This window comes from Bos javanicus, chromosome 2 (genome assembly GCF_032452875.1).
Source record: "Bos javanicus breed banteng chromosome 2, ARS-OSU_banteng_1.0, whole genome shotgun sequence".
In the NCBI taxonomy this organism is placed as follows: Eukaryota; Metazoa; Chordata; class Mammalia; order Artiodactyla; family Bovidae; genus Bos; species Bos javanicus.
In genome coordinates, this window is record NC_083869.1 from 79,591,134 (window position 1) to 79,603,070 (window position 11,937).

At 39.9% G+C, this 11,937-nt stretch overlaps 1 protein-coding gene across 5 annotated transcripts in view; it reads left to right on the forward strand.

The window, feature by feature from the left end:
* Positions 1 to 8,716, forward strand: part of GLS (glutaminase) — an 85,420-nt gene extending 76,704 nt beyond the window's left edge. For all 5 annotated transcript variants that reach the window (XM_061440459.1, XM_061440495.1, XM_061440515.1 and 2 more), the window contains 4 exons: positions 4,571 to 4,632; positions 5,230 to 5,306; positions 5,398 to 5,461; positions 8,194 to 8,716. In XM_061440459.1, coding sequence (XP_061296443.1) covers positions 4,571 to 4,632; positions 5,230 to 5,306; positions 5,398 to 5,461; positions 8,194 to 8,350 — 360 coding nt within the window. In that variant the 3' untranslated portion in view covers positions 8,351 to 8,716. The remainder of the gene's footprint in view (positions 1 to 4,570; positions 4,633 to 5,229; positions 5,307 to 5,397; positions 5,462 to 8,193) is intronic.
* Positions 8,717 to 11,937: the final 3,221 nt, after the last annotated feature.

Genomic DNA, 11,937 nt, shown 5'->3' on the forward strand with positions numbered 1-11,937 from the left:
AATGGAAAGAGATGACTTCTGATTTAAGAAATTGGCATTACAATTAATTACAATTAAGAAATTGGTCTTACAGAGAAGGCGTTAAGAATAACACCACAGTGAGAAATGGGTGGAGAAAAGATGCTTTCAGGAAATTAGTATGTATAGCAATACTGTAGTTTAGTAGGAGCAGAGGTATCTAACTGATTACAATTACTCCTTGGCACATGCTGTCACAAAGCCCTGTGTGGGTAACCAGCAACAAGCTACATGGGTAGTAGATGCTAGATGGGATGCTTGGGGTTGGGGCTTTCAAGCTTGCCCTTGAAGAAAGGGAAGGATTTTATTAGAAATCTCTATGTTCCAATGAAAGGGGCACAGGCATAAGATAGAAACAAAGATAGTAAAACAGACCAGTTTTACTCTGTTGAGTTTGAAAGAGACAGCCAGCTACACTGAAGAATCTTAAATGCAAAGCTAATGAATTTAAATGATCAGGAATGATTTGGGAACTTCTTTTAATACTCCCTTGCTGAGAAACATTTAGTGATCACAGCAAAGTTTTGAGAAGATGATTAGACATGTGTGTGAAAGTTTTGGAGGGCGAAAGGACTAGAAGCAGAGGCACTGATATTTAAGAAGTAGAAGTCAAGGAGGTAGAAGAATCAATAATGATTACAATTAAATCAAAATGGGGGTAGCAATTTGAGTATTTGCCTTGGGAGAGAATATTAATTTAGTTGGTCAACACTTTTTTAATTGAAATACAATTGATATATAGCATTGGGTAAGTTTAACTCGCACAGTGTGTTGAGTCAAATGAGTACTTACATGTAATAGGCACTGGGCTACAACGAGGAAGGGAAAATACAGGGTCTCTGCCCAGGTGGACCTTTTGTTTAGTGAGGGAGACAAGAAACCTCTATGTGTGTGAGAGAGAGAATAAGTCCTCTGAAGAGAGAAGTAAGGTAAGGGATAGGCAGTGTTTTAGGGTGGGTGAGATAACATTTGAGTAGAGACCTGAGTGAAGTGAGGAGTGGAGCCTTCTCACCACCTGGGGAAAGAGTGTCCCCGGCAGCACCACTGCACATGTAGGCCTGAGCACCCCTAGGACCAGCAAGACCACCACCTGGCTGGAGACAGCTGCAAGGGGCAGCAATGTAGGGAACAAGATGCACAGTGTATCCAGGGAGTAGGGCATGTAGTGTCCTGAAAGCCATGCCAGAGAGTTTGGATTTTATTCTCAGTTTGATGGAAAGTCACTGGGAGTGCCGTTTTGCTATTGCTATTGCTAAGTCACTTCAGTCGTGTCCAACTCTGTGCGACCCCATAGATGGCAGCCCACCAGGTTTCCCCATCCCTGGGATTCTCCAGGCATGAACACTGGAGTGGGTTGCCATTTCCTTCTCCAGTGCATGAAAGTGAAAAGTGAAGTCGCTCAGTCGTGTCCGACCCTCAGCGACCTCACGGACTGCAGCCTTCCAGGCTCCTCAATCCATGGGATTTTCCAGGCAAGAGTACTGGAGTGGGGTGCCATTGCCTTCTCCGGGAAGTGCCATGCGTGATTTCAAAAGATCCCTGTGGCAGCCAAGTTGAACACGTGGAAACAGTTAGGAGGTAGTCCTCCAGGTGAGAGAAGGTGGTGACTCAGAGCCTAAGGTGATAGTAATGGAGGTGGTGGAAGTCCAGATATAGTTTGGAGGTGGAGCAAAATTATTTGAGCTAGGTGTGGGTTATGTGAAGTAGAATCTAGGAATACCCACAGAGTTTATGTGGTTGGTTTGTGGAAGTTAGAGAAAGCTAGTTCTGCCTCTTGTGCAGACCCTCAGCATGTTTGTTTAAGGAGGGCTCCCTTCCTCCCATAGACATACCTGGGTGCTGGGTCCCACAGCTGGGGGAGAAGAGCACAGGCTGAGTACCCCTGCTTGGCCAGGCATACTTGTGGGGGGCTCAGTGCATGCTATCCAGTGCAGCAGCCCTGAATCATAACTATCTTTGGCCTGAGCAACTGGGTGAACTGTAGTGTCATCTGAGGGACTTGGGAAGAGAAGCTGACTTGAGGTGAGGGAAGGTGGTGGAAATCAAGTTCCATCTTGAGCTGAAGTCTGAGATGCATATTAAACATCCTAGAGGCAATGTCAAGTAGACAGATGGATATGGACTTGTGGAGGCCAGGTAAGGAGTCATCAGGGATGCAGACAGGTTTGCTGTTTTTGAGTTTGAAGTGACAGCATGACAAGCAAGTGGAGCTCTAGAATTCAGGTTTGAGAACAAAGATTTAGATTACTTCCCAGATGCAGACTGGGAAGTCATTCTGCCCAGAGGGATATATGAAACACATTTGAGGGAAATTACAGTGAAAAGCAAGAAGGTGGAGACCACTTTTGGAGTGTTACCAGGCAGTGAAAAGTGGGAAATGACTGCAGAGCGGCCAACGTGGGGAAGAACCTGGTAATCAGCCTGATGGAAGACAAGAAGTGAGGGCGGGGCGTGTTGGAGAGATCAGAAAGAATCCAGGCTGAGGGAGGCTGCTAAAGTTTGAGAGTACTACTGAGAGGGAATAGTAGGTGTGAAGGTAATTTGCAGGGAATTAAAAATATACTTTCAGAAAATATGCACTGAAAGGAGGTAACAGTGGGGTTGTGTATTGGTTTTTCAAAATAGGATGGTCGTGTCTGATTAAGGCAAAGATAAGGGAACCAGTGGAGGGACAGAAGAGAGCATAGATACTCTAAGCCAGTATTTTGCACAACAGAGGAAGGAGAGGTGAAAATTTATCATCTTTAATAAAGTTGTGGTTAGGGTCATCTGTTATAGGGTCACCGTTGGAATTAAAGATCTGAAGAAAGTATGAAAGAACCAATAAGGGGGAAAAAATGGTCAAGCAGCGATGAAAGACTGGTTAGAAATGATGGAGAATCATTTGTAATAGTCCCATCATGTTTTTCTGTGGGCCCAAGAGCACGAGGGAATTGAGAATTACAAATTGTCCAATTAAGACAGAAGGGCACCTGGAACAGTGGTTCATAACCTGTAGGAGTGCATATCAGAATGACCTGGAAACTTTTTTCAAATTATATCAAATTGAGGTGTGGGAATAGGATGATTGCAATAGGAAGAGACAAGCTTACATATACTTTTAAAACCTTCTGGGTGATTATCTTAAACTATCCTCTCTCCACCCTACCTCACACACACACATTTGAAAACTGTTCTGGACTTGATGTTAGTAGGCTGACATAGTGCAAGCTGGGTAGGAGTAGTAAAGAGTAGCTGGAAGGGAAGCAAATAGACTGAAAGAGTTAAGAGTAAGGTTTTCTGGAGTGATCTTAGTAACTACTAGTAAAATTTATAGGTGGGGTGTATGCTCAGCTGGTTAAGTTCCTGTTGCAGAACTTTACAGAGCTTTTCATATGCACATGAATCTCTAAGAAGGAATTTAGTATTTTAAGAAAATAGCTAACCATGGAACCCTTTTTTCATGGTACCTTTGGACTAGTTTCTACTAGAAAACATTTTGAAAATGCTGAATTAGAGAAGTCCTGCAATAATTCGTTCCAGTTTAAGAGTTCACAGGTTGCGGGAAAGGGAAGCTGTAGTGGAAAGGTGGCCTGTCCAGGTTAAAATCTAGAAAACACAGCTCCCAGGGTATGGGATCGCTGGGTTACTTACCATTCCAACAGGTCAACTGTTTTCTACCATTGAGTCCAGTGTCAGTTGGATCATCTGTATGAATGTTGAAGTTGTAAGTTTAAGACAAAAGTGGGGATTTATGAACTATTTACAAACAGTGTACATTCAGTAGTTAGGTTTCTCAAAAACAGTGTTGGATAAAGTCTTTATGAAAGAGACCAAAATCCAATGGCCTTTTAGGGTAACTAGCCTTTCCCTTAATTAACGACAAGAAAGTGGATAATATTAAAAGATACACTTTGATGTCTACGAGCACTCCATGTCAGTGACTTAGTATTTTGGGAATTTATCCACCTTTGGGCTGAGACAGAGTCACAGGCTTTGGGAATGTCACCCTGCCCCCATTTGTACTCCCTGGGCGTTGAACGGAATACTGCTTTTCCAGGGAAGTCCTGTTCTTACAGTTTGAGATGATTAATACCAAATGTTGTCTCTGAAGATTTCCAAAGAAACCAGTGATTGGTGAGGACAGGGATTGTTGGCAGGAATTAGACATTTATATAGCATGACTGAGTTTTTAACAGTGATGTGATAGGAATTTTATGAGTATACAAGTCAGCTCCCAGCACTGAGATATACTAAATGAAAAAGGTTCCAGTTTTCAGTTGTCCCAACTGTGTGTTTTCCAGGTCACAAGTTTCCATTCTTTTGTGCCAATGATAGCATTCCATTCTTTCCCTCATGTATCTTTAATGTTGGATTTCCCCTCATAATCCTCTATGAAAAAAGAAAAATAACACACATGGCTTCTTTTTGCTTACAGCAGTATCCTTGTGATAAATTTGTGTGTGTGACCCCACTGAAGTGTTCAAAGCACATGGAAATCACTTACTGGTGACAGGTGTGCATTCTACGTATTGATTTTCCTCTGGATGCCTGAACTCTCTTTTTTTCACAGGTAAAGTCAGTGATAAACCTTTTGTTTGCTGCATATACTGGAGATGTGTCTGCACTTCGAAGGTATGTCAACAGGGTAGCATATGGTGTACAGATGTTTATGAAATTGATTCTGGGGAGAGGGCCATTTTAAAGCTAAAGTTTCACTTACATTTCCCTCTAATAAAAATAATCCAAAGTTATATTAAGTTTCCCCTTCCAGTGCCTTAGTCTTGCTGTAGTCTTTCTTTTTCTACTTCCTAGAAAAGCCCAGTCCTCTGTTTTCCCAAGTGGTAACTGTTCAACAAATCTGGCCAATTGATATTAGTGTTTTACTGGAATTGGACAATGCCTTCTCAATCCCCATCTATCCACACTCTCCATCTTTGGAAGTGAGGGAGGTGGGCAAATAGGAACACTTGATCTGCAGATCCCCATTCTGGAAAGGTCACAGAGGACTGTAAACTTGAGATGGTGAATGTTTCTTCTTACTCAAAAAGAGCAAAAGCTAAAGAAGAGCAGGGAAGTGGCATTTACCTAAGGCATCATGTTCTAGTTGAACAGGGTGTCCATTAGTGAGCCTAGTGAAGGATGACACCTTTCTCACAGGACCTTCAGTTGAACTGATGGAGGAAATGTTAGAGGCGAATTAATATAACAGCTATGCTTACAAATTTTCAGGTTTGCTTTGTCAGCCATGGACATGGAACAGCGAGACTACGATTCTAGAACGGCACTCCACGTAGCTGCTGCAGAGGGTAATATATGAACCACTCATTTATTTTTTTTTTTTTTTCAAACTTAATTTCTACTTAACACTAAAACCTGCTTGTTTTACTTTGGCTGTAGGTCATGTTGAAGTTGTTAAATTTCTGCTGGAAGCCTGCAAAGTAAATCCTTTCCCCAAGGACAGGTGAGCCCTCGTGTTACTTTCTAACATTGGCAGGCCAGGCTTTTTATCATACAGGGCTATAAAAGTTAAATGATGGGTGTATTTAAATCCACATTGTGTATGTTGGAGATGAACTTGCTTTGAAGCCTTATAAAGGCAACAAACAAAACCTTGTTTCTATTCAGTAGATCATTCTTTCTCCTAGATCCTCTTGTTTACCTAAGGGAGTTCTCTCAGAATTATCTTGGTTAGTCTGTCAGTGAGTATATTGTGTGAGAAAACAAGTTTTGGTGTTTGTTAAGATAAAATAGGAGTTTTGTCCTCGTGGGGCTTTTGACTACCCCAGGCAGACAAGATAAACATTGCAGGGGTATATTAAAATGTGTAAGGAGATTACTGTTCCAGAACTCTATTGGAGTTTGTTGAAATTCCTGGATTTGCTTGTAGTCAGTTTTAGAAAGCTTCACGGAAGTTGAATTTTAACCAGTGCTTTGGGGAAGAGATGAGATTTGAGGGCACAGAAGGAAGAGAGGGGCAGTCTATCTAGAGTGGAGGGATCAGCCTGGGATATGTTCTGCTCCTCTCCTCTTCTTCCTGGTCCACATGGCAACTTGACATTCATCCTGCAGTAAATCCTGTTCACAAGGTGGATGGTCAGGAGAGGGTTAAGAATGCAGCTTAGGTATACACACGCTTGAAGTAAATCCTGCACTAATACACTGGCATGTTATATAACTGGAGTTACATAACTGGGTGAGTCAGTGAGTAAGGAGAATAAAGGCTTAGAAGAATGGAAAAAAAATATTTGGTGGGAGAGGTTTGATACATGTGATTAGGAGTTTGGATTAGATCTTTGAGGACTATATAAAGTAACTTTGTGGAACAAGTTGATTATTTTCTAGCTATTAGATCTTTCTGTTTCAGTAAGGTTTTACTATTTTTCAAATCAGTGGTTTGGGTTTTATTAGTTCAGCTTGCAGGAAATGCAGGCAAGTTATGACATCAGTGTCTGAGAACTGTTAGCAACTTGGTAATGCTCTGATTACCCAAAATCATGATCTTTATTGGTAGTATTCTAAAACCTCATGTTCGGGAGACAGTTCCTCATTTATCCCCAAATGTAATGTCCACACCAGCTCTTTCTTCAGAGCAAGGAACTGAAGAGGGTGTTTTCTCCTTGCCCCCTGTATTTATAATCCCAAGTAAAACACCGTTTAACACAGGCTGGAAATATTTACTATGCTTTGCATATTTAAGAATCAAAATGTTGTTTTGGTTTTTGCCCTAAATCAACCTCTAAGAATGTGAAAACAGAAGCATCCATCTGAGAGGCAAAAGTTAGCTCAGTAATGAACGTGGTAACTGGTTATTCAACGTTTTGAGAATGTAAGCTAGATGAACACATCTTTGTTTCTCTATTTCATAGAATCAGTATCACCTCAAATTGGTAAAACAGGCTTGAGCAAATTTAGTGTATAGAATTGATATTTTGCATTACTTCATGGAAAACAAGAGTCAGTTAAAAAAAGAGAGAGAGATAATAGTTTTCCCAGAAAGACAGGTAATTATATGCTGTAAATGATTGAAAAGTTACCCCATCACCCTGTTTGAGGTCACTGACTCCCTAACTTAATGAGGGCTAACGTAGAAGTAAAAGGCAACTTAATTCAGCAGTTTTTTTGAGAAGCACGTTTGTGTTAAATGTTACTTACATATAAAAGGTTACTTACCTGATTTTAAAAATGAAGAACAGGCTCCCAAACTATTCAAAAATATTTTTAAATGAGATTACTTAAAAAACTTTTAGTTCCACATTGGGACCCCACTGAGAAGGTAAAAGGTTAAGAACAAAGAAAGAAGGAAAAGCAGAAGCTTGTGAGAAAAAATCGAATCAGAGAGCCTACCAGCCACGGAGAAGTTAAGTGACATAATAGTAGGGAGAGGATGGAAGAGAAACTTAATAGTTTGTGAGGAACTAGGGAGGTAATTATCATGCTCTGTCATTTACTTGGGTTGTCACAGTTATACAGTGTTGACTCCTCTTCCAAAAGGCTAATTAGCTGATGAACCACTGCTGGCAGCTCTTCGTTTCTCATCTTCAGTAGTCTTCATCTATAGGACTCGAAAGAGCACAGCCCAGAGAAGCACACTTCCTGTGGAAAGAGTAGCTCTTCTGGTTGTAGAGTGGGTCCAATTGAGTCCCTAAAGTCCCATCCTTACCACAGATGATGAAATGTCAGTTCCTCTGAGGCCAGTCTTGTTCCTCCAATGTATATTTGAGCTCTAATAAGACCATGGTTATTTCCAGACTTTGTGGAGATTCACTGTGATTTTACATTGACAGGAACACAAATTTTCTGTCAAAGGCTAGGGTGATGGATGTTACACAGCTGAGTTTTCTTTGAACATTGTATTTAAAGAGTGATCCCTTAGGCTTTTCATGAAGGTAAAATTCAGGAATAGTAGAGGAATCTCTCTTACCTGTCAACACTAGAATTTCCCCTCCATAAACACTTAGTATGAACAAGACCATTTTGCAGAAGATGGTTTTTCTCTTCCTCCCCATATCCCAACTTGCTTGGAGATCACTTTTTGGATTATAAATCTCTTTCTGCATTTTTTTCAATATTACTTGTAATACTGTGTAAATAGCTAAATTTGAATGGCCCTTTAACCTGCATTTAAAATCTAAGATTATCATCTTTGTACAGAAATTCCCTAATGACCCTGTCTGTGCCGTGCTACTTGTTTAGGTGGAATAACACTCCCATGGACGAAGCGCTGCACTTTGGGCACCACGACGTATTTAAAATCCTGCAGGAATACCAAGTCCAGTACACGCCTCAAGGAGATTCCGACAACGGAAAGGAGAATCAAACGGTCCATAAGAATCTCGATGGACTGTTATAATAGTCTTAAGCCCAAGATTTAAATCACTTACCTATGTAATTGTGGAAAATGATTATGAAGAACGTGTGTATTCCTATCTGGTAGTGATGTATATTTTACATTGGTCATTTCAGTGTTACTGGAGTTTCTTCATTGTGCACACAGGACAAATCTGATCTCTTTGGGAAAAAATAGAAATAAAACAATCTCCCTCCATAATGTGAGCAATATTTACCTCGTGCATTGTATAATTTGATGTAAAAGGTACATTTATCAATGCTAGCTTTACTATGTGGTCTTCATGATTTTTGTGTATTTTGTGAATTTTACAGTTTATGGTGATGATCTGCTGATATGCATTTATAAATTAAACTCTATTGTACAGTCTGTCCAAATGGGTCAAGGCTACCTTTAGACAGTGTAATTTTCATGACTTCAAATACAGATTTAGTTTGAGTGAACAACTATATGCACTTATGGTTATGTGTTTAAAATGTCTCCCATCACCCTAGCTTCATGATGTGACTCTAAAAATTATAATAGTTAACAACTGTTAGTAGGATAGACCAATTCTAATTAGACTTTATCAGGGAATCTGTTTAAGGTATGTTTGGTGACCAAAACGTTATGTGTGAATGTAGTTAAAATATTTTGGAAAGAATTTCCTTTTTCTACATCCCCTTAGACCAGCTTCTTTTCCCAGACATTTAGCTCTTTGCCTCTTTCCTTTAGCTGGGAAAGTGGGTGCTGGCATACTATGCAGTTTTCATGTTTTCCACAATAAAACAGAAAATGCCTCCTGTATTTGGCATCCGAGCTGTAACTATGCCATTTGTCTACAGGAGTTGAACCAGAGACAGATTACTAAGCTAAATACAAATTATTCCAATTCGTCAGCCAATAAAAGGAAGGGATGTGCTCCGACAGCTCTTTAAGAAGATATTTTTCAGCTTTCAGGATAAATTCAGACATGCTCTAAGCTACCAAAGTTGTTATGAAGGTATGGGAACTGCTACAAATAACATTTGTTTTAAAACCTGTCATTAAAAGTCTGCATCAAGGTATCTATTCTGTTTAGGGGATCACTAGATCGTTCCCATTTTCTCCTGATTTTCTACTGTATATTTTTGGTGGACTTTACAGTATAATAATAAGAAAAGGCTATTTCATTTTAAATCAAAATCCATCATTTGTCTTGGGGAGGAACTGCACATATACATTATCCTGTCATACCTCAGAGGTATAAAAGGGTATGTTAATGAGGATTTCTGAAATTAAACACACACACAAATGGACTTCTCTGAAGCTGTATTTAGTGAAATGAGCAGAGTCCTCAGCTACATGAATGCTGGCTGTTATGTTAATATAATAAATTCCTTTTTCTTCCCCTTTCTGTCAGCACACACTGCTGCTTCCAGGCTTTATCATGCCCAGTGGCTCCTATTCCCACTCAAGCGGCCTCCAGGTGTTTCAATTACTGCTCCCAGTCTAAATCAGTAACTTCTGCCATTGTCCCTTATTGCCTAGGCAGCACCTCGGTAGGTGGAACATGGTGGGTGTTCCTTAACGGAGCTGCATCAGGCACGAAGCCATTCTCAAGTCTGTGCTTCTGTGTGGAGTATGGTGGGTGGGCGTTCCTACCCCATGGGTCTATCAGACATGTAGATAGGTAGTATTTGTAAAATGCTGCAGAGGAACAGCATTATTCCCAAAGATATCATGGGGTAGACACTCTGTAATTGAAATGATTTGAAATAATTGCTCCAACAGCAGCCTGCTCTGTGTGATTTAAATGAAACATTAAGATAGTTCAGTTATGTGACGAAGACTGCCAATGATTTTGAGCATTTTTGTTCTGTTACTTGGGAACAAAGCATTTTCATCTTTTCTCAGATCAAAACTATTCTGTGCAATCTTTGTTGTTTAGTTAAATGTGCCCTTATTTACACACGATGTTATTTATGACTGTAGACTGGGTCTTGCTCTGGCTATTTGCTATTGGCTGGTAATAATAATGAACACATTTGACTTAAATACTTTTAACTGTGCTGTTAACTGCTGCCATCACTATGCTCCAAAGATCTTTTTATTCTGGCTTTAGGATCATATGTGCTTTTTCGGTACCACAGAGCTCTATATGGTGGTGTTTCTTTAAAGCTTTGTATACACTGTTGTTTTTGCTGGTTTCCATTCTAATGATCTCATATCTGAGTGTCATGTGCTGTACCCCACTGCTGCCCATCCTGCCCTTTAGCTGCAGAACTGGATCAGCTATTGACCATTTGATGCTGTTATCTGCCTGGCAGGAACTGAATGACCTAATGCTGGATTTAGATTCTTTCTGGGGATTGTACAGCTATGAATGTATTTGCTTCCAGAACCTCCCAAAGTGAATCTAATCTTAAAACTGTAAGTTGTAAGTATTCTGAAATTGAAAAATATTTATTTTAATTGAAATCAGGTAGTTTTGCTTTTTACAGCTTAATAAATACATGTATCAAAAAACCAAAAATGATTCTTTTAAAAAAAAGGTTTTCTCTTACATCACTGGGTTGGAAACTCCACTGAACATAGGAACTACATATAGGCATTTTTCATGCCTCCTATGGACCCAGGTACTATGCCAGTAGTAGTTACTGCAGAAACTACTGCAGTAGGGTTACTGCAACGATTAGGATGAAAATTCTGTAAGCACTTCATCCCTGAAGGTGAGAAGACCCACAGGCATGTTTCTAGTCCTCTTAGAAGCTAACACTATCCTTTCACAGGAGGTGCTCAGTAAATATTTGCTACATTGAAATCTTTCACTAGGAGGGTTTGAACCTCTTTTAATGAAAAGAGAGGGTATTTTCACAAATGTCTTAATGTGTATTGGGGGAACTGAACTCAGTGCTGCCACACTGGGGTCTACCTGGTCCATCCATGTATGGAATGGCATTCACTCCCAGAGCCAGAAAACCCTGGTTCAGGGTCACATGGTCTTCTAACCACAGAGAAGGTACATAAACACCACAAATGCCATGGCTGTCCATTTTCAACAATCAAAGTTGTTTGTCACAAAGTAATCTGCTTTGCTTGCTATAACAGTCAAACAGTTTGTCTATATTAGGGACATTTTACAACTAGAAGAGACATCCAAAATCTCTACTCACCCTTTCTTGGATGAATGCCATTACTTTGAAATTATGTATATTTTTGTATAACCTTTAAATTATTCATAACTTTTGGCTATGTTTGCTTCACAAAAGCTTTCTTAAGTTTTAATAGGTAAGATGTTTGTACTAGATACACGATCCAGTATCTCAGACCATCATAAGTTCCACAAAACCAGAGATCTTTGTCTGGTTTACTTTGCCAATTTAGTTTCCCAAACATCTAGAATAGTGCCTAGGCCATGGCAGGTGCTCAACATATATCTGGTGAACTAATAAATGAATCTTACTAAGCAGAAGCCACTTAAGTAAACACCCCTTACTCTGGGCACAGCATCTTAAAGTACCAGAGCTTTCAAAACCATTTCTGGTTTTTTCTTGGGATAGTCAGATGTGAAAGGAGTGCTTTGTTCAATTAAGACCTAATATTCCATTTCAGCTTACAGACAACAAATA